We start from the raw sequence: 20,987 nt of genomic DNA, 5'->3' as shown, positions 1-20,987 counted from the left end.
GACACATGCCTGTAATCCCAGCTACTTGGGAGGCTGAGGCAGGAGAATCGCTTGAACCTGGGAGGCGGAGGATGCGGTGAGCCGAGATCGCACCACTGCACTCCAGCCTGGGCAACAAGAGTAAATCCCCGTCTCACCAAAAAAAAAAAAAAAAAAAAAAAAAAAAAAAAAAAAAAAAGTGGGGCCTTCGGGAGGTGATTCAGTCAGGAGGGCTCTGTCCTCATGAATACGAACTGTGCCCGTATAAAAGAGGGGGAGCTTGTTTGTCCTTGCCACCCTGTGCAGATACCTAAAAGGTGCTATCTATGAGAGATGGGCCCTCACTAGACACGGAATCTGCTAGCACCATGATATGGGACTTCCCACCCTCTACAACTATGAGCAGCTCATCTCTGTTGTTTATCAATGGCCCAGTCTGTTTTGTTTTTTTGAGACAGGGTCTTGCTCTGTCACCCAGGCTGAAGCGTAGTGGTGCAATCTTGGATCACTATAGCGTCAAACTCCTGGGCTCAAGTTATCCTCTCACCTCAGCCTCCTGAGTAGCTGGGACTAGGGATGTGTGCCACCACGCCCGGCTAATTAAAACAATTTTTTGCAAAGATGAGAGACATATGTTCTCAGGACCTCCTGAGGGCTGTGTCACGGGTGAAAAACAAATTAAAATTAAATTTTTTTGTAAAGATGAGGTCTCACTATGTTGCCCAGGCTGGTCTCGAACTCCTGGGCTCAAGCAATCCTCCCATCTCAGCCTCCTAAATGCTGAGGTTAGAAGCATGAGCAATGTGCCTGGCTTCCAGTCTAAGGTATTTTATTACAGCAGCCCAGATGGGCTAAGACCTACAAGCCAGTTAAGGGAGACCAGCAACTCCAAGTGTAACAAGGAACAAAGGCCCCAGAGAGCCCCACAGTCCTTCATGCAGCTCAGCAGGATGTGGCTGGATCCTGGCAGCTACTCAGGTTGCCTGCCTGACCCAGAACCAGGAAGACCCCTCTGTAGGGGCTGAATGTGAAGGCAGTCCAGGAAAATGGTTAGTGAAGAACAAACTGTTCAGCAGGGGGCGATGACTCCTACCTGTAATCCCAGAACTTCGGGAGGCTGAGGCAGGAAGACGCTTGAAGCCAGGAGTTTGAGACCAGCCTGGGCAATATAGCAAGACCTCATCTTGCATCAGTATTTTTTTTTCTTTTTTGTTGAGACAGTCTTCCTCTGTTGCCCAGGCTGGAGTACAGTGGCGTGATTTCGGCTAACTGCAACCTCCGCCTCCTGGGTTCAAGCAATTCTCGTGCCTCCGCCTCCTGAGTAGCTAGGATTACAGGCACACACCACCATGCCTGGCTAATTTTTGTATTTTTAGTAGAGACTGGGTTTCTCCATGTTGGCCAGGCTGGTCTCAAACTCCTGGCCTCAAGTGATCCGCCCACCTCAGCCTCCCAAAGAGCTGGGATTACAGGCGTGAGCCACTGCACCTGGCCTGTATTTTTTTTCTTATACACCCATAGATTTAATTCGTTATCTTTTTCCCTGAATGACTGTTGTTAAATCCATGGTGGCAGTAGGATTAGTAACAGTGTCCCCTACTCAAGCCTCACTGACTGGGCCCATACCTGGCCAGGGCTCAGACAGGCTCATTTAACTTACTCTTCTTTACAGTTTCTGAGGAAGAAATGAGCCTGCCTGCCATTTCATGGATGGGAATGAGGCCCAGAGAGGTGAAGCCAGAGGTGGGGAACATGTAGCTGGTGAATGGCAGGCACAGGTTTATACCCAGGCCGTCTGGCTCCCGAATCAGGCAAAAATATGAGGCAGCTGTGACTAGACCCATTTCACAGGTGGGAAAACTGGTGTTCAGAGAAGCAAGGCAGAGACCAGACAGGAACCCCGGACCGGCCGAGCCCAGAGCTGGGGCTCTTTACCTGAGCTACTGGATGTGTCCTCTCCAGAAACAGGGTCTTCTGCCTGTCTGAGGACCTCCACCTCAGGGTCTGGGGTGCCCTCTCTCTAATCCCCAAGGAAGGCCTTCTTCATTCTTTTCATTCTTCCTTTCCCAATCCTCCCAACTGCAGCTATTCTCTAGCCCTTTCTCCCTGCAACCACCATCTCCGGGAATGAGCAGTCTCCGCGTGCTGCCTCTCCCTCCTCCCACTCGCTCCTCCTCGCAGCCCTCGGCAATCTGGCCTCCCTTTGCAGGCAGCAGCTCCAGCTCCTTGGAGAGCCTGGCAGAAGCTCTGCCTCCGTCCTCATGGAGCTCGCAGCCTGCCCGCTCCCTCCCCACCAACTCCAACCATAAGCCCACCCTTCGGAGTTACATCCCACTCCCTGCGTGTAATCAGATCATACCCAAAAGACAGGGCAGCAGTGGCGGCAACCAAGGGTGGAGGGAACAACAGTAAGTGCAAAGGCCCTGAGGTGACCCTGGTGCCGCTAACACAAAGGAGGGTGGAGGGATGGGGATCATCCTGGGAGAGGGGCCTGCTGGGCTGTGCTAGGGAACCACGCAGGACCTAAGATTTTGAATCCTACTATTGTACTAGGCTCAAATCCCTTATAGAGCTTGTCACTCAGAATTACCCTCAATACTGCTCACCCCCCATATCAGTCTCCCATCTAGAAAATGGGCTGACAGCAGCAGCTACCTCACAAGGCTATTTCAAGGATTAAACAACCAAAGAACACAGGCCGATTGGCGCTCGCCCCGTAGTCGGTGCTCATGAATGCCAGCTGCTGTTAGTCGTATCCCCTGGCCCCGTGCTGGGCCGCAAACTCCCTGGGAGTAGAAGACATCTTATGCCTCTCACCATCTCCCAGACCTTGCACATTTCATGGGATTAACAGGCAGTGATCGCTGGGGTTTTCCCCAGGGCCTTCACAGCACTGTCCACTCACACCCCAGACGCCAACCTCTCCCGCAAACCTCATGATAACCAGACAGTGGAGATTCCCCACCCAGCCACTGCATTTGCGTCAATCATTCTTTGTGGTGGGGGCTGCCCTACACACTGTCTGATGTTGAACCGCATCCCTGGCCTATAAACCCACTAGATGCCAGCAGCACACCCCCCCGGCAGGGACAACCAAAAATGTCCCCAGACATTCCCCAAGTGTCCCCGGAGGAGGTAGGACTGTACCCAGTTGCGAATCACAGCAGTATAGTTGTGCCCACCTGTCACTCCTTATCAGAGGAGGACACTGAGGCTCAGAGGTAAAGACCTTTGCCCAGAGTCTCATGGCTGAGACAGGGGTGGTGCTAAGTGTGAAATTTCACTCTCCACTAGACCGTGTCTGCTCACCCTTACCTACCCTCTCCCTTTGCTCGATTTAGAAACCACGAACTGGACACAGTCAAAGCCCTCAGAGAAGACGCACAGGTCTCTAAGAACTGAGACCTTCGCCAAGGAGGCAGCACATGAGAAGGCTGGAGGGACATGACCACAACCACACACACACAGATCACAACCTAAGACACGTCACCTCTGCCGGCTCGGCTGGTCCTCACCCCACCTAATGTGCAAGCAGGCCCAGTCCCACCTCCCGGCCCCACCTCATGCGGCCCAGAGGGTTCTCTAGGGGAAGGCAGTAGCGGCTGAGAGGACTGAGGAGCAAATGCAGACACGAGGAACATGAAAGTGGCTGGAAGGCGGCACAGGGGTGGTAGCCAGACCACTTTGCAGCTTGTGTGAAGGAAGGACTAGGGTGCCTCAGTTGCCTTGTGTGTCAAATGATGATAACAGGCAGGACCTGCTAGCCATGGGCTTAAATGAGTTCGAGTGTGTACAAGTGCTGAGAGCAACCTAGGAGGAGAAACGAGGGGCACGGAGGATCTGAGGACGCAGAGTGGCATGAACACTGACTCATGTTTTCCAGCCCCAGTGGCTCACCACCATCCCAAAAGCAATATGCCCCACCAAGCCTGATGGGATCCCTCTCTCCACACAGGCTCTGGCAATCACACTGATGAAATCTAGGGTCAGACAATGTTGGGCCAACCCCAAACTCTCTCCAAACCCCCGGGCCTCCAGGCAGACTCCTTCAATAGATCCTGTAAGGCTGACCAAAACTCACATCTCCTCAAAGCCCAGCTCAAGAACCTGCTGGGGCTCCCTGCTGCCCGGCCAGGAGGCCAGATTTTTTAAATACCCTAGATGCTGGCCAAGGGGTTCTGAACTTCCATCTGGGGGTGATGGGCAGATCCAGGAGACCCAGAGACAGGGCTTCACTCTCTTGTGAATGGTACTAGAGTCTCTGTCTCCACAGTAGGGTCATCCCCCTACTCCTTCCCTCATGAAGACAAAATGTTTAGAGCACTCAGAAGAAGACTGGTACATACTCAAGAAAAGCTGTGAATGTGCTGTCCCCTGAGCCTAGAACACTGACCCCTCCCTGCGCCCCAGCACCACCCACCCCTTAGCTAATATTATTATTCAGATCTTAGCTCTCCGGGAACACTTCCGGCCACCCATCGAAACCTCCCCATCCCCTCATGGCTCATGATGACTTCACTTTGCTACACCATCTTTGTAAACACAGAGGTATGTGAAATTATCTTGATCCTTTGCTTGTGAAAGTTTGGTCGCTTGAGAGCTAGCTGCTCTGGATCTGTTACTCCGGGATGCTTCCCCAGCCCCCAGCGGGGAGTCAGCACCCAGCAGTGAAATAAAACTGTCTCAACGGGCTGCCTACTTGTTGCACTTGCCCCCACAGAGTCTGTGCATGCTAAGTTCTCACCGAAAAGCAGTTATTACTGGTGCCTTCTCCTCTACCTCTAGGCACAAACCGGAGCTGCCCGAGGCACTGCCTGTCCCCCACTCACCAGGGCCAACTCCCAACAGTCTCAGCTAAGTGACTGGATGGTACCACCAATCCCCTATCCCTGGTATCCAACCCAGCTTAGGTCCAGGAGGACCCAGTCTGTGCTGAAGCAGACCTGCAGCAATCCTGGCCCAACCAGCCAGGAAGGATGGTTCAGTCTCTTTGCGGGACTGCTGGCCCAGTTCCTACTCCTCCTAGAACCAAGTGGCTAGCCAGACAGGCAAGAAGGGCAGGGCCCAGGTTGGAGGGTGTCCTGGGAACTATAGGGAGACTGGGGAGAATTAGGGTGACAACCCATCATTAAACCCAGAAGAACTGGCTGACACCACTTGACCCAGCAGTTTGTGGCTCCTGCCTCAGGTGCTGAAGATCCCAAATCAAAGTCCCAAGGACACCCTGGTAACAGCCTTGCAATTAGCCCAGAAAGGAACAAAAGCTGCTGCCATCCGACTGGGGGCCAAAGTGGGGCAAAAACAGTCTAGGCAAGCAAAGTCAAGTCCAGCCCTGGTGGTGCCAGGCCTCCTCAGCTTCCCACGGTCAGCCCACAGTTCCATGACTCCTGACCTCTTGGCTCCCAGGAGGGAAATGGGGAAGAAGGGGTGACCAGGCCTCCGAGAAAGATACCTCCACTGTTCCATTCCCCGGGGACATCATGGAAACTCAGTCTGTCCCAAAGGGGATTGACCCATCCCTCAGGGTGAGCAGAAGGGAAGGCCTGGACGGAGGAGAACGCCTGCCAGGGAATCCAGAACGAGGAGCTCCTTCAGTCACCCTCCTGGAAGGCCACTTGAGTGACTATGGGTTTGGGCTGAGGGTCAGACAATCCCAGTTCAGCCACTGTCTGCTCATGTGATCTGAGACAAGCCACACCACCCCGAGCCTCAGCTTCCTCGTCTGGACCACAGAGAAGGCCTAAGTTGAACCGGTGGTGGTAAGCCATCAATGAGCTCATCCGACCAGCGAGCTCGGCACAGGGCCTGGCCCAGGACGAGTGTCCCAGAGGTAGATCCCTGGGCCAGGGTGTGAGTGCCTGATTTGATCCCCTTAACTCTTCTCTGTGCCCTGCCTTCACCCCATCGGGAGCCTCCAAACCACGATCAACAGAGTTTTACATGCTCACTCCCTCTAATTCTTCACCCCCAGGGAGGTGGCACACAGAACTCAGGCTCAAGGAGTTGGTGCCTGGGAGGCCATGGTACTAATATATACGATGGTTGCTGTGAGGTCCCATCCACTAGGCTTGAACCACCAGCTTCTGGCCACAAAAGGTAGAGAAAGAATGCAGGATCCTAAAATACCCAGGTAACGTCTGCTGGGCTGCCTCCCTGTAGATATATAAGGTGGGGGTGGGCGAGGGCCACCTTGTGATAAACAAGATGCCTAAGCTAGGTGTTCCAGACTGTCTCCAGCTGCCCACACAAACACCCACTGGCCAGTGCCTTTGAACAGTTGGCAGAGGCTTGCCCAAGGGGTAGGGTCAGGACTCTAGAGGCTTCAGGGATGAGGTGTGAGAAAGACGGAACCCCTTAACACTTGGAGTTGGGGGCGGTGGGGGGCGCATCTTAGTATATACCTTCTGGTCACACCAGCTTTTCCTGACCTGCCCCCACATCCCCCCTAGCCTAGCCCAAAAGGCTCTGCTCTCTCGACTCCCAAAACTCCTACAGCAGTCCCTCACCTTACCAGATCGCCCCCACATCTAGCCTCCCCCTCCCCACATCTGAGTCCTGACCTCATGTGACCCCCGGAAAACATCTCTGGGATCTCCTATCCGCCCCCACACGAAGTAACTCCGCCCACACCCGCCGTGCCCCACTTCCTCAGCCGCCCCCAGGCCTGTAACTTGACCCACCCACCTCCTCCAGCGCCCAGGCGGTACCTGCAGGCCCGGCCCCTCCCCGCCCCCCTCCGGCCGCGCCGCTCTCCTCTCCTCCCCCACTCGGCCTGGCCGGAGCCCGACTCCTCCTCCCCCTCCCCCTCCCCCTCCGGCATCCACGGGAACCTCCTCACTTTTCCGCCTCGGACCCTCCAACTTCCCCGGATCCCTGGTACCTGCCCCGGCCCGACCTGGCCCCCTCCCTCGCTGGGAGCCGGGGGAGCGGTCCAGGTACGATCCTGCCGCCCCCAAGCCCCGAAGCTCGGGCTGGACGCTCAAGGCCGCCCGCGGTAGCTGGGCCTCCACACACTCGCCTGCCCGGGCACAGTGCAGGCTGCGGGCCCGGCTCCTCCTCGGTCCGAGAAAGCACCCAGGCCCTCCCCACTCAGCCCTCGGGCCGCCCCGGCTGGAGGAGGCCGGAACCGGGCCTGAGGCGGGCCGCCTCACCTGCGCCGTGGTCGCGCTCCGGGGGGTCCCGGCGGGCTCCGCAGCGGCGGCTGGGGCCGGGCCTGGGCCCGGGGCGCGCCCCGCTGCGCCGGGGCCTCGGCCTCCGCCTCCGCGGCCTCCGCGGCCTCCGCCTCAGCAGCAGCGGCAGCCGCGGCGGCCATTCATTGTGGGCCAGGCCGCCCCAGCCGAGCGCCGAGCGAGCGCAAGCCGCGCCGCCGCCGCAGCCAGGCCAGGGAGGAGCGGCCCCGGCCCCGCCCGCGCACCGCCCTCGGGCCCCGCCCTCCAGGCGAGGCCAGCCGAGCTCCGAGCGCGCCCCTTCTAACCGGCTCCGTCTCCTCTCTATGCCCCTGGGGGATCCTCGCCAGTACGTCGGCTCAGCTCGATGGTTCGAATCCCGACCCCGCCACCTTCTAGTCCCGCGACGTTGGGCAAGTCGCTCTACCTTTCCGAACTTTAGTTTCCTGTAAAACAAAAACAATAATGACTGCTGTTTATTGTGGCAGGCACTGCGTTACGTTCTTTATGGGAATTAGCTCGTTTAAACTACACAGTAACATTTTTTAGTGAGAACTGTTACAGACACACTATAGAAAATAAAGGCAGCTGGGCGCGGTGGCTCACGCCTGTAATCCCAGCACTTTGGGAGACCGAGGTGGGTGGATCGCCTGAGGTCAGGAGTTCGAAACCAGCCTGGCCAATATGGTGAAACTCTGTCTCTACTAAAAATACAAAAATTAGCCGGGCGTGATGGCATGCGCTTGTAATCCCAGCTACTCGGGAGACTGAGGCAGAAGAATTGCTTGCACCCGGGAGGCGGTGGTTGCAGTGAGCCGAGATCATGCCACTGCACTCCAGCCTGGGCGAGACTCCGTCTCAAAAAAAAAAAAAGAAAGAAAGAAAGAAAAGGAGGCACAGAGAAATGAAGAAAGCTGGTCAAGATCATCACACAGCAAGGAAGTGATGGTAGGTGCCAGGATTTAAACACAGGCTCAAAAGCGACAATAAGACCTAAGACTTTTATGATGCTTACCGGATGCTAGGTTCTGTTAGCATTTTACCTGCACTAACTCGTTTACTTCTCACTACAACCCAGTAACAAATGGTAAAAAAAGTTCTGCCCATTTTGCAAAAGCGGTAACTTAAGTTCAGAGTTAACAAGTCGCAGGGCGAGCTGAGACTGGGACCCAGGTAGCCGGGACCACTTCGCTGTCCTGCCTTCATACACTGGTTAGAACTTTACCGAGCGCTTACAATGTTAGAGTGGTTCTTTGCACACTTTCCAGGAATCTGTCATTTAATCTTTGCTCTATCTGAGAAACCACGATTCTCATTTAATAGGTAAGAAAAGTGAAGCCGCGGGAGTAACCTGCCCAGAGCATGTGATGGGACTGAGATTCAAACCCGGTAAATCCAACTCCAGAGCCTGAGTCATTCCTGCAGGGTGCTCTGAAATAATGTGTATATAGCACCCAGAACACAGAAGAGGACCAATAAGTGTTGGGTTTCTCCGCTTACCGCCCCTTTTCTGAGCCACAACTTCCTCATCTGTGAAATGGGACTAGGGACGTGTCCTCTCCCAGGGGATCCACTGTGATTAACACCCCCGGAACAGCACGATCAGCGCGCTTCCTTTATGGCTTTCATTTTGATCCCGGCCGCCCACCGTACGTTTCCTCATTGACTGGCCAACCACTATCATGTGATTCGCCCACCCACTGTGCCAACATGGCGGCGCCCAGGTCCTAATTCGGGAAACGTGCACCTTGACTAATTCGGTTTTCTGTGGCTACGAGAGCAGGTGAGGACGGGCTAGGCAGCGCGGGGAGGGATTCGGACTCGGGGCGGGCCTGCACGAGGGCATCGGCTCCACAGGGACCAGTCATCCCCAAAACGAGGGGATATCAGCTTACCGAGGCCGCAGGTTTTCCTAGTCCCTACCTCATAGATATGTAGGACATCCCCGGGCCCGGAATGCGGCTCTCTGACCCTCTCTGTGCCCTTCCCCGCCCCCCGAACCAGGCTTGGCGGGCGGAGGCGCCAGCGGATGTCTCATGCAAGGATCGTCTCTGTGGCTAAGCCTCACTTTCCGCTCCGCCCGGGTGCTCTCTAGAGCCCGGTTTTTCGAGTGGCAGTCCCCAGGGCTGCCGAATACAGCAGCGATGGAGAACGGCACCGGGCCCTATGGAGAAGAACGCCCACGTGAAGTCCAGGAGACGACAGTCACCGAGGGGGCTGCCAAAATCGCCTTTCCCAGTGCCAACGAGGTCTTTTATAACCCGGTGCAGGAATTCAATCGGGACCTGACGTGAGCAGGGGTCAGACGTTAGCCTGGCATCGGCTAGTGGGTCAGTGTGGATGGCGGGGGCGGGGTATGAGCTAGTCCTCTGTCTCCCACCAGATGTGCTGTGATCACCGAGTTTGCTCGCATTCAGCTTGGGGCCAAAGGAATCCAGAGTGAGTGGAGGTCCAGGCTTCTGGTGGGCGGGGGTCACACAAGTTTATCTCCCTGCCTGGGCTCTTCTGCCGCCCAAATCCAGAGGGGCTTCAGCCACATAGCAGGCCCTGGGTTCTGCTCCTTCAGCCTTTCCCCAGGGATTTCAGGGACGATATTTTGGAGATTAAGGGGAGGTTTCTCAGAGGGGACCTTGTTATTCTCTGACTTGTGCCTCTGGGTGGCTGCAGTCAAGGTGCCAGGAGAGAAGGACACGCAAAAAGTGGTCGTGGACTTGTCAGAGCAAGAGGAGGAAAAGGTTGAACTGAAAGAGAGTGAAAACCTGGCCTCAGGAGACCAACCTCGCACAGCGGCCGTGGGGGAGATCTGTGAGGTGGGGCCTGAGCATAGGAGCTGGCAGCCCTGGAATTTAGCGGGAGACAGAGGGCTCCTGGAGGGGGAGAGCTATAGGAGGTGGGTGGTGGGGGCTCCTTGGGGCCCAGAAGAGGATGGAGGTGGAGATATGAGGGAGGTTTTCTGCTTACTCCAACAGGAAGGCCTGCATGTGCTGGAAGGCCTGGCAGCTTCAGGCCTACGTTCCATTCGATTTGCCCTAGAGGTGCCTGGGCTCAGATCTGTGGTTGCAAACGATGCCTCCACCCGGGCTGTGGATCTCATACGCCGGAATGTCCAGCTCAATGACGTGGCCCACCTGGTACAGCCGAGCCAAGCAGATGCCCGGTAGGTTCTGGGCATCACAGCCTAGCTCTGGGACAAGCCTGCCTGGGGTCAAATTCTGGCTCTGTCATATTCTCACTCTGTGACCTTGAGTGAGTGACTTAGCCTCTTTGAGCCCCAGTTTCCTTGTCTGTCAACTGAGAAAATTAGTTTTACAGGGGTTGCTGTGATGAGTAATAGATAATTATGGTATGATCCATACTCTGTGCCAGAAATAAGTAGCATCCTGGTCTCTGTTTTAACTTCTTACACTCCTTTTATTCATTCAAATGAGCCATAGTATATCCAGTGTCTGCTATGTGTCAGGCACCGTTTTCAGAACTGGAAATGCATCAGGAAACAAAACATGCAAAATTGGTGACCTTCGCAAGAGTTGGCAAACTATAGCCTGTGGAGCTCACAGCCTTTTTTTGTTTGTTTGTTTGCTTGTTTGTTTGTTTTTTGAGATGTAGTCTCGCCCTTGTTGCCCAGGCTGGAGTGCAGTGGCACGATCTCAGCTCATTGCAACCTCCGCCTCCCGGGTTCAAGCCATTCCCCTGCCTCAGCCTCCCGAGTAGCTGGGATTACAGGCACGTGCCACCACGCCTGGCTAATTTTTATTTTTATTTATTTATTTATTTTTTGACACGGAGTCTCGCTCTGTTGCCCAGGCTAGAGTGCACTAGCGTGATCTTGGCTCACTGCAACCTCCGCCTCCCAGGTTCAAGTGATTCTCCTGCCTCAGCCTCCCGACTGAGTAGCTGGGACTACAGACATCTGCTACCACACCCACCTGTATTTATAGTAGAGATGGGGTTTCACCATGGTGGCCAGGATGGTCTCGATTTCCTGACCTCGTGATCTGCCCACCTCGGCCTCCTAAAGTGGTGGGATTATAGGCATGAGCCACTGCGCCTGGCTATGCCAGGCTAATTTTTATATTTTTAGTAGAGACAGGGTTTTGCCATGTTGGCCAGGCTAGTCTCAAACTCCTGACCTCAAGTGATCTGCCCGCCTCGGCCTTCCAAAGTGCTGGGATTACAGACGTGAGCCACTGCGCCCGGCCTAGCCTAGTTTATCAATGGCCCACAACCCAAGAATGTTTTTTACATTTTTAAAGGTTAAAAAAGAAGAATATGCAGTAGGGACCACATATGACTCACAAAGCCTAAAATACCTTCTGACCTTTTACAGAGAAAAAAGTTTTTACTTTTCTGACCTTACTAAAATCCAAATAGTAATCACAGACAATGAAAAGTAATTAGCTGGGCATGGTGACTCATGCCTGTAATCGAGCATTTTGAGAGGCCAAGGCAGGAGGATCGCTTGAGGCCAGGATTTCAAGACCAGCCTAGGCAACACAGTGAAACCCGTCTCTACAAAAATTTTAAAATGAGGTCAGATGCAGTGGCTCACCCCTGTAATCCCAGCACTTTGGAAGGCCGAGGTGGGCAGATCACTTGAGGTCAGGAGTTCGAGACCAGCCTGGCCAACATGGTAAAACCCCGTCTCTACTAAAAATATAAAAATTAGCCAGGCATGGTGGCACGTGCCTGTAATCCCAGCTACTTGGGAAGCTGAGGCAGGAGAATCGCTTGAACCCAGGAGGTGGAAGTTGCAGTGCGCCGAGAACCCACCACTGCACTCCAGCCTGGGTGACAGAGCGAGACTCTGTCTCCAAAGAAAGGGAAAAAAAAATGTGTTAATACATCTATAAACTGCTTGAAATGGTGTCAGGCAGATATGTCTTATATCAGTATTGTTGTTGTTTTAGATGTGTGGACTGAGTTCCACATGGTGCTTTTCCTAAGTAGGAAAATTGTGCAGTTTAATAAATGACCAAGGCCAGTGCAGTGGCTCACACTTGTAATCTCAGCACTTTGGGAGGCCGAGGTGGATGGATCACTTGAGGTCAGGAGTTTGAGACCAGCCTGGCCAACATGTTGAAACCCCATCTCTACTAAAAATACAAAAATTAGCTGGGCGTGGTGGCACATGTCTGTAGTCCCAGCTACTCTACTTGGGAGGCTGAGGCGCGAGAATTGCTTGAACTGGGGAAGCGGAGGTTGCAGGGAGCCGAGATCACAACACTGCACTCCAGCTGGCTGACAGAGCAAGACTCCGACTCAAAAATAAAATAAATAAATAAATAAATGACTGAGCCAGGACTTGAACTTGGGAATCTGGCCCCGGAGTTCAGACCCAAACCACTGTGCTGTACGAGTTAATATGTGTAGGGGACAGAGAAGGTACCTGGCGTGGGAGGCTGAGGACCTGGCCCTCTTTGCACCCAGGATGCTGATGTACCAGCACCAGAGGGTGTCGGAGAGGTTTGACGTCATCGATCTGGACCCCTATGGCAGCCCAGCCACCTTCCTGGATGCAGCTGTGCAGGCTGTGAGTGAAGGAGGTGAGGCGGGGATGGCACTGGGGTGGGAGCAGGGCTTGGGGTGTTGGAGGGTTCTCACTGCCCAGCCCCTCTCTGCAGGGTTGCTGTGTGTGACCTGCACAGACATGGCGGTGTTGGCGGGGAACAGCGGGGAGACATGCTACAGCAAGTACGGGGCCATGGCCCTCAAGAGCCGGGCCTGCCACGAGATGGTGAGGGGCCCTCTGCCAGCCAGCCAGGGAGACTGGGGGACAGGTGGTTGTCTGAGTCCCTTCCCAATACACTTTCCCCCTCCTCAGACCTGCTCAGCTTCCTCCAGGCTGATGGCCAGATGCATCCCAGGCTGTTAACGACAGGCGTGTCTTCAACCCACATAGTTCCTAAGAGCATGGCTGATAATCGTGGTCATTTGGGGACAGTGGCTTTGGCCAGGACAGGAGTGCATGGCCACATTATTTTAGTTTTCTGTATTAGAACAACTTTTCAAAAAAAAATTTTTTTTTTAAAGGTGGTTTTTCCAGGACTGGGTTTAAATCCTAGCTTTGCTGGTGGCTCTGGGCAAGTGACTTCACCTTTCTGGTCCTCGGGTTTTTTTGCATCTGTAAAATGGGCACAATGATGGTCTGAAGGCCGGGCACAGTGGCTCACACCTGTAATCCCAGCACTTTGGGAGGCCTAGGCAGGTGGGTCACCTGAGGTCAGGACTTTGAGACCAGCTGGCCAACATGGTAAAACCCCATCTCTACTAAAAATACAAAAATTAGCCAGGCATGGTGGCAGTTACCTGTAATCCCGGCTACTCAGGAGGCTGAGGCAGGAGAATCACTTGAACCCAGGAGGCGAGGTTGCAGTGAGCCAAGATCACTCCGCTGCACGCCAGCCTGGGCAACAGAGGGAGACCGTCTTAAAAAGAAAAAAAATAGGCCGGGCGTGGTAGCTTACGCCTGTAATCCCAGCACTTTGGGAAGTCGAGGTGGGCGGATCATGAGGTCAGGAGATGGAGACCATCCTGGCTAACATGGTGAAATCCGATCTCCACTAAACATACAAAAACTTAGTCAGGCGTGGTAGCGGGCACCTGTAGTCCCAGCTGTTCGGGAGGCGGAGGCAGGAGAATGGCGTGAACCTTGAAGGCAGAGCTTGCAGTGAGCCGAGATCTGGCCACTGCACTCCAGCCTGGGCGACAGAGCGAGACTCTGTCTCAAAAAAAAAAAAAAAAAAAAAAAGGGCTGGGTGCGGTGGCTCATGCCTGTAATCCCAGCACTTTGGGAGGCCGAGGCAGGTAGATCACGAGGTCAGGAGATCGGGACCATCCTGGCTAACACAGTGAAACCCCGTCTCTACTAAAAATACAAAAAAAATTAGCCGGGCGTGGTGGCGGGCGCCTGTAGTCCCAGCTACTCAGGAGGCTGAGGCAGGAGAATGGCGTGAACCCAGGAGGCGGAGCTTGCAGTGAGCTGAGACTGTGCCACTGCACTCCAGCCTGGGCGACAGAGCAAGACTCTGTCTCAAAAAAAAGAAAAAAAAATAGGCCAGGCGCGGTGGCTCACGCCTGTAATCCCAGCACTCTGGGAGGCCGAGGTGGGCGGATCACCTGAGGTCAGGTGTTCAAGAGCACCCTGGCCAACATGGTGAAACCCCGTCTCTACTAAAAATACAAAAAAAAAAAAAAAAAAAAAATTAGCTGGGCGTGGTGGTGGGTGCTTGTAATCCCAGCTATTCGGGAGGCTGAGGCAGGAGAATCACTTGAACCCGGGAGGTGGAGGTTGCGGTGAGCCGAGATGGCACCATTGCACTCCAGCCTGGGCAACAAGAGCAAAACTCTGTCTCAAAAAAAAAAAAAAAAAAAAAAATGGTCTGACCCTATTGAGTGTCTGATCAGGATTCAAGAAGGCTGAGTGGCGAAGTGCAGCGGCTCATGCCTGTAATCCTAGCACTTTCGGAGGCCAAGGTGGGAGGATCACTTGAGGTCAGGAACCTGGGCAACATAGCGAGGACCCCATCTCTACAAAAAAACCCTAAAAATTACCTAGGTGTGGTGGTGGATGCCTGTGGTCCCAGCTACTCTGGAGGCTGAGGCAGGAGGATCACTTGAGCCTAGGAGTTCAAAGTTATTGTGAGCTTTGATAGTGCCACTGCACTCCAGTGTGGTCCACAGAGGGCTCTTGCCCTTGTTCCTAAAGGATCCTGTCATGAAGTCAGCCCGGGAAATGCTGTCTCCTTTCCCATATCAGAGTCTCACACTAGCAGGAAAGCCCTGGCCGTTTTGCTTTTTTTTCTTTTTTGAGATGGAGTTTCACTCTTGTTGCCCAGGCTGGAGTGCAGTGGGGAGATCTCAGCTAACTGCAACCTTCGCCTCCCAGGTTCAAGTGATTCTCCTGCCTCGGCATCCCGAGTAGCTGGGATTACAGGCGCCCGCCACCACACCCAGCTAATTTTTTGTATTTTTAGTAGAGACGGGGATTTCATCATGTTAGCCAGGCTGGTCTCAAACTCCTGACCAGCCTCCCAAAGTGCTGGGATTACAGGCATGAGCCACCACGCCCGGCCCAGGCCCCAGCAGTTCTACAGCACCTAGTATTCCCACTTCCTGCCCACAGAGCCCTTGGGGGCTGGAACGTGGGTCCTCAGTACATGCCACATGGCACACCGATAATGCTGGTCAGAATAGGTTGGATCTATGCTTTCCTCACTCATTTAGTGCCCCCAGCAGTGCCACAGACAGGGACTGTTGTGATTTTGCAGATGAAGAAACTGAGGCACAGAGAGGGGATACTCACTTGTTGAGGGTCCCACAGCCAGGACTTTCGGGGGTGGGCTTGGATCCCACGGAGCTGGCCCTGAGCCTGTACTTGTGAGTACCACATAGGGCTCCTGGTGGGGTGGGTGGATAGTGGAGGGGAGGCTGACACCCACCCCCCACCCCCAGGCCCTGAGAATCGTCCTGCACAGCCTGGACCTCCGCGCCAACTGCTACCAGCGCTTCGTGGTGCCGCTGCTCAGCATCAGCGCTGACTTCTACGTGCGTGTTTTTGTCCGTGTCTTCACCGGCCAGGCCAAGGTCAAGGCCTCAGCCAGGTCAGCCCGGGGACAGAGAGTGGTGGTGGATTGAGAGAGGAGACAGGACCTTGCCCTGGGGGATCTGGGGCTTCTTAAGGGACAGAGCCAGTCTAAGGGAGGAGTTGGGGTGTCGTGGTCACGCTGGGAACTCATGGCCACTGGTACCCCCCACAGCAAGCAGGCGCTGGTGTTCCAGTGTGTGGGCTGCGGGGCCTTCCACCTTCAGCGTCTCGGCAAAGCATCAGGAGTCCCCAGCGGCCGGTGAGCAGGGAGGAAGGAGGAGAAGGGGAGTCCCAGGGTTTTCCTCCCTCCCTACCAACCACCCCTCTCTGTTTAGGGTCAAGTTCTCTGCAGCCTGTGGTCCCCCTGTGACCCCCGAGTGTGAACACTGTGGGCAACGACACCAGGTAGGGCTAGGCCAGGGGAGGCAAAGGAGCAAGAGGGTCTTGAAGGTCATGGTCCCTGCTCACCTGTCCCCGGTGTGCCCCCAGCTTGGCGGCCCCATGTGGGCAGAGCCCATCCATGACCTGGATTTTGTGGGCCGTGTCCTGGAGGCTGTGAGCGCTAACCCCGGCCGCTTCCACACCTCGGAGCGGATCCGAGGGGTCTTGAGCGTCATCACTGAGGTGAGAGCCGGGCTGTGACGGGGAAGGGGGCTCCACCTGTGCCCGTCCATCTCCACTCATGCCCATCCTGTCCCCCATCGCAGGAGCTCCCGGACGTGCCTCTGTACTACACCCTGGACCAGCTGAGCAGCACCATCCACTGCAACACACCAAGCCTCCTGCAGTTGCGGTAAGAGCCCCTGGGGTCGGGAGGAGCCTGTCCCAGACCACAGGGTGGCCTGGGGCAAGTCCAGGGATTCTCATGCATAGAACTTGCGAGGGGGTGGGGAGAACCCGGTGCAGTGTCTCATTCCTGTAATCCCAGTACCTTGGGAGGCTGAGGCAGGAAGATCACTTGAGGCCAACCTGGGCAACGTAGTAAGACCCTATCTCTAACAAATAAATAAATATATATGTACACACACATACATATACACACACATACATACGTATGTATACACACACACCCACACACACACACACACACACCCATTAGCCTGGCATGGTGATACATGCCTATAGTCCTAACTACTCAGGAGGCTGAGGTGGGAGGATCATTTGGGCCAGGAGTTTGATGCTAAAGTGAGCTATGATCATGCCACTCCAGCCTGGGTGACAAAATGAGACCCTGTCTCTTTAAAAAAAAAAAAAAAAATTAGGCCAGGCTTATTGGCTCATGCCTATATTCCCAGCACTTTGGGAGGCTGAGGTGGGCAGATCACTTGAGGTCAGGAGTTCAAGACCAGCATGGTCAAAATGGTTAAACCCTGTCTCTACTAAAAATACAAAAATTAGCTGGGTGTGGTGGCACATGCCTGTAGTCCCAGCTACTTGGGAGGCTGAGGCACGAGAATCACTGGAACCTGGGAGGAGGAGGAGGCGGTGGTGAGCCAAGATTGCGCCACTGCACATCAACCTGGGCAACAGAGCGAGACTCCATTTAAAATATAATAATAATAATTAGAAAAAGAAAAAGGCCAAGTGTGGTGGCTCATGCCTGTAATCCCAGCACTTTGGGAGGCTGAGGCGGGCGAATCACTTGAGGCCAGGAGTTCGAGACCAGCCCGGTCAACATGGCGAAACCCCATCGCTACTAAAAATACCAAAATATTAGCCAGGCGTCGTGGCACATCCCTGTAATCTCAGCTACTCAGGAGGCTGAGACAGGAGAATTGGTTGAACCTGAGAGGCAGAGGCTGCAGTGAGCCAAGATTGCATCATTGCACACCAGCCTGAGCGACAGAGTGAGACTCCACCTCAAAAAAAAAAATAATAATAAATAAGAAGGCCAGGCACGGTGGCTCAGTCCTGTAATCCCAGCACTTTGGGAGGCTGAGGCGGGCGGATCACAAGGTTAAGAGATCGAGACCATCCTGGCCAACATGGTGAAACCCTGTCTCTACTAAAAATACAAAAATTAGCTGGGCGTGGTGGCACATGCCTATAGTCCCAGCTACTCGGGAGGCTGAGGCAGGAGAATCGCTTAAACCCAGGAGGCGGAGGCTGTGGTGAGCCAAGATTGCGCCACTGCACTCCAGCCTGAGCGACAGAGTGAGACTCCATCTCAAAAAAGAAAAGAAAAGAAAAGAAATGAATTCTGTAACCATGAGCCCTTGCCGAAGGTAGTCTTACCCACACTGGTCAGCTTGGGCTTTGGGGTCAAGGAGTCCGGCATCTCCCTCATAATCCCTGCTGTTCCCCAGGTCGGCCCTCCTCCACGCTGACTTCCGGGTCTCACTCTCCCACGCCTGTAAGAACGCTGTGAAGACGGATGCCCCTGCCTCTGCCCTCTGGGACATCATGCGTTGCTGGGTGAGGGCAGGGCCGACCTCATGCAGGTGCGAGGGCAGGTGGTGGTCACCTGGAGGTCCCTTGGGCCTAGTATTCCCTAACCTCTGACCTCTGCCCCCAGGAGAAGGAATGTCCGGTGAAACGGGAGCGACTATCAGAGACTAGCCCAGCATTCCGCATTCTCAGTGTGGAGCCCAGGTAGGGGCAAGCACATGCAGGAGCGGCCAGGGCTGCCCACAGACATGGAAGCACATGTGTGTGCAGACAACACAGATGCTGCCCCACACAGACTCGTGCCCATTCTTCAAGTGAGATTCAAAATCTGCTGACTGGGGCTGGGTAGGTGGCTCACGCCTGTAATCCCAGCACTTTGGGAGGCTGAGGCAGGTGGATCACCTGAGGTCAGGAGTTCAAGACCAGCCTGGCCAACATGGTGGAACCCAATCTCTACTAAAAATACAAAAATTAGCTGGGCATGGTGTGGTGGTGGGTGCCTGTAATCCCAGCTACTCAGGAGGCTGAGACAGGAGAATCGCTTGAACCTGGGAGGCAGAGGTTGCGGTGAGTCTAGATCGCGCCATTGCACTCCAGCCTGGGCGACAGAGCGAGACTCCATCTCAAAAAGAATAAAAAAATAGCTGGGTGCGGTGGCTCATGCCTGTAGTCCCAGCACTTTGGGAGGCCGAGGCAGGCGGATCACGAGATCAGGAGATTGAGACCATCCTGGCTAACACAGCGAAACCCTGTCTCTACTAAAAATACAAAAAAAAAAAAATTAGCCAGGCATGGTGGCAGGTGCCTGTAGTCCCAGCTACTTGGGAGGCTGAGACAGGAGAATGGCGTGAACCCCGGGGGGCAGAGCTTGCAGTGAGCCAAGATCGCACCACTGCACTCCAGCCTGGGTGACAGAGCAAGACTCCGTCTCAAAAAAAAAATAAATAAATAAATAAAAATAAAAATAACTAAATCTGCTGACTGGGCTGGGCGTAGTGGCTCATACCTGTAATCCCAGCACTTTGGGAGGCCAAGACAGGCAAATCACCTGAGGTCAGGAGTTCAAGACCAGCCTGGCCAACATGACGAACCCCTGTCTCTACTAAAAATACAAAAAAAAAAAAAAAAAAATTAGCCAGGTGTGGTGGCACATGCCTGTAGTCCCAGCTACTCGGGAGGCTGAGGCAGGTGAATCGCTTGAACCTGAGGCAGAGTTTGTAGTGAGCCGAGATCGCACCACTGCACTCCAGCCTGGGCGACAGAGTGAGACTCCATCCCAAAAGAAAAGAAAATTAGCATTACCAGCATACCAGGGGTAACTTTTTGTCCATTTTGTTCACTGTCTATTCCCAGCACTGAGAACAATGCAGGCACACAGTCGTTAAATAAAAATGTTTATTAAGGCTAGGCATGGTGGCTCATTCCTATAATCCCAGTGCTTTGGGGGCCAAGGCGGGAAGATCGCTTGAGCCCAGGAATTTGAAACCAGCCTGGGCAACACAGTAATTAAGACTCCATCTCTACCACAAAACTAAAAAAATTAGCTGGGCATGGTGGTACCTGCCTGTCGTCCGAGCTACTCAGGAGCTTGAGGCGGAGGCAGGAGGATTGCTCAAGCCCAGGAGTTCCAGACTGCAGCTTTGATGGCGATCGCACCACTGCACTCCAGCCTGGGCAGCAGAGTGAGACCCTGTATCTTTATTTTATTTTTTTTTAGACAGAGGCTCACTCTCTTGCCCAGGCTGGAGTGCAGTGGTGCGATTTCAGCTCACTGCAACCTCCGCCTCCCAGGTTCAAGCGATTCTCCTGCCTCAGCGTCCCGAGTAGCTGGTATCACAGGCACCCGGCACCACGCCTGGCTAATTTTTGTATTTTTAGTGGAGATGGGGTTTCACCATGTTGGCCAGGCTGGTCTCGAACTCCTGACCTCAGGTGATCCACCCGCCTCAGCCTCCCAAAGTGCTGGGATTTACAGGCATGAGCCACCGTGCCTGGCCGAGACCCCATCTCTTTAAAAAAAACCAAAAATGTTTATTAGATGAATGAGAGAATCCTGACATGAGCAGACACCTCGTGCTGTGTTGTGGAGGCGGACAGGCCCTGTGGGGAGTGGGGACACACTCGTGTGGCAGCTTCCCCCAGCCCCAGCGCCCCACCCCTGCTTCCCTAGGCTGCAGGCCAACTTCACCATCCGGGAAGATGCCAACCCCAGCTCCCGACAGCGAGGACTCAAGCGCTTCCAGGCTAACCCGGAGGCCAACTGGGGTCCCCGGCCTCGTGCCCGGCCAGGGTGAGTGGTGGTAAGGTGGGGGTGGGGCTCAGCCAGGGAAAGAAGGGGTAAAGGGCAGATGGGGTCCCACCTACTCCTCCCCTCGCACAGGGGCAAGGCGGCCGACGAAGCTATGGAGGAGAGACGCAGGCTGCTTCAGAACAAGCGGAAGGAGCCGCCGGAAGATGTGGCCCAGCGGGCTGCCCGGCTCAAGACATTTCCTTGCAAGAGGTTTAAGGAGGTGAGGTCCCTCCTCCCTTTCCCCCACTGCAGGACACATGAGTCTCCCCTTTGGGCAACAGGGAGAGAATTGAGGGAGCTGGGGCCAGGCAAGTGTTTGGGAGTGGGCTTCCCATCCCAGGAAAGGATCCCATCAGGGGCTGCTGAGCTCCGGGCAGGGGTTCACACCCACCATCTTCCCACCAGGGCACCTGTCAACGCGGGGACCAGTGCTGCTACTCCCACAGCCCCCCGACACCCAGGGTTTCTGCTGATGCTGCCCCTGACTGTCCAGAGTCCTCCAACCAGAGCCCCCCTGGACCTGGGGCTGCCGCTGGGCCAGGCATAGACTGAACCAATAAAGAGATGTCACGTCACCTTC

At 54.6% G+C, this 20,987-nt stretch overlaps 2 protein-coding genes across 7 annotated transcripts in view; one reads left to right on the top strand and one right to left on the bottom strand.

Annotated features, from left to right (window-relative positions):
* The window catches only part of NACC1 (nucleus accumbens associated 1), a 25,821-nt gene extending 17,038 nt beyond the window's left edge, over nt 1–8,783 (bottom strand). The window contains exons 1-2 of one of the 2 annotated variants that reach the window (XM_034946205.3): nt 8,646–8,783; nt 7,454–7,591 (exon numbers count right to left, since the gene is read on the bottom strand). The gene's annotated coding sequence lies outside the window, so the exon portion shown is untranslated. Of the gene's footprint in view, nt 1–7,130; nt 7,323–7,453; nt 7,592–8,645 lie in introns of those variants that run through there. The other variant, XM_034946204.4, reaches the window with a different exon arrangement.
* Nucleotides 7,443–20,987, top strand: TRMT1 (tRNA methyltransferase 1). 5 transcript variants are annotated; one of them, XM_034946200.3, is made up of 18 exons: nt 7,443–8,093; nt 8,469–8,928; nt 9,150–9,435; nt 9,529–9,584; nt 9,813–9,955; nt 10,115–10,302; nt 12,573–12,688; nt 12,767–12,879; nt 15,597–15,745; nt 15,902–15,988; nt 16,065–16,134; nt 16,219–16,353; nt 16,437–16,522; nt 18,036–18,144; nt 18,245–18,321; nt 20,288–20,407; nt 20,498–20,627; nt 20,813–20,987. In XM_034946200.3, exons 3-18 carry the CDS (start codon nt 9,182–9,184, stop codon nt 20,957–20,959), a joined length of 1,980 nt encoding a protein of 659 aa, XP_034802091.3. In that variant the 5' UTR covers nt 7,443–8,093; nt 8,469–8,928; nt 9,150–9,181; the 3' UTR covers nt 20,960–20,987. The 5 variants fall into 5 exon arrangements, with proteins under 5 accessions (XP_034802091.3, XP_034802093.3, XP_063456000.1 ...); XM_063599930.1 differs by lacking the exons at nt 7,443–8,093; nt 8,469–8,928 and having other exon boundaries at nt 9,316–9,445; XM_034946202.3 differs by lacking the exons at nt 7,443–8,093; nt 8,469–8,928; nt 9,529–9,584; nt 9,813–9,955 and having other exon boundaries at nt 9,297–9,435.

This window comes from Pan paniscus, chromosome 20, assembly GCF_029289425.2.
Source record: "Pan paniscus chromosome 20, NHGRI_mPanPan1-v2.0_pri, whole genome shotgun sequence".
NCBI classification, from domain to species: domain Eukaryota; kingdom Metazoa; phylum Chordata; class Mammalia; order Primates; family Hominidae; genus Pan; species Pan paniscus.
This window is presented reverse-complemented; position numbering and strand designations above follow the sequence as displayed.

What these genes read in the sequence shown, in the direction of transcription:
- TRMT1 (XM_034946200.3), top strand. Translation starts at nt 9,182, where the DNA reads ATGCAAGGATCGTCTCTGTGGCTAAGCCTCACTTTCCGCTCCGCCCGG. An exon ending in GCCGGGCCTGCCACGAGATG is followed by an intron (nt 12,880 to 15,596) that starts GTGAGGGGCCCT and finishes CCCCACCCCCAG; the next exon opens with GCCCTGAGAATCGTCCTGCA. An exon ending in AAGGTCAAGGCCTCAGCCAG is followed by an intron (nt 15,746 to 15,901) that starts GTCAGCCCGGGG and finishes TACCCCCCACAG; the next exon opens with CAAGCAGGCGCTGGTGTTCC.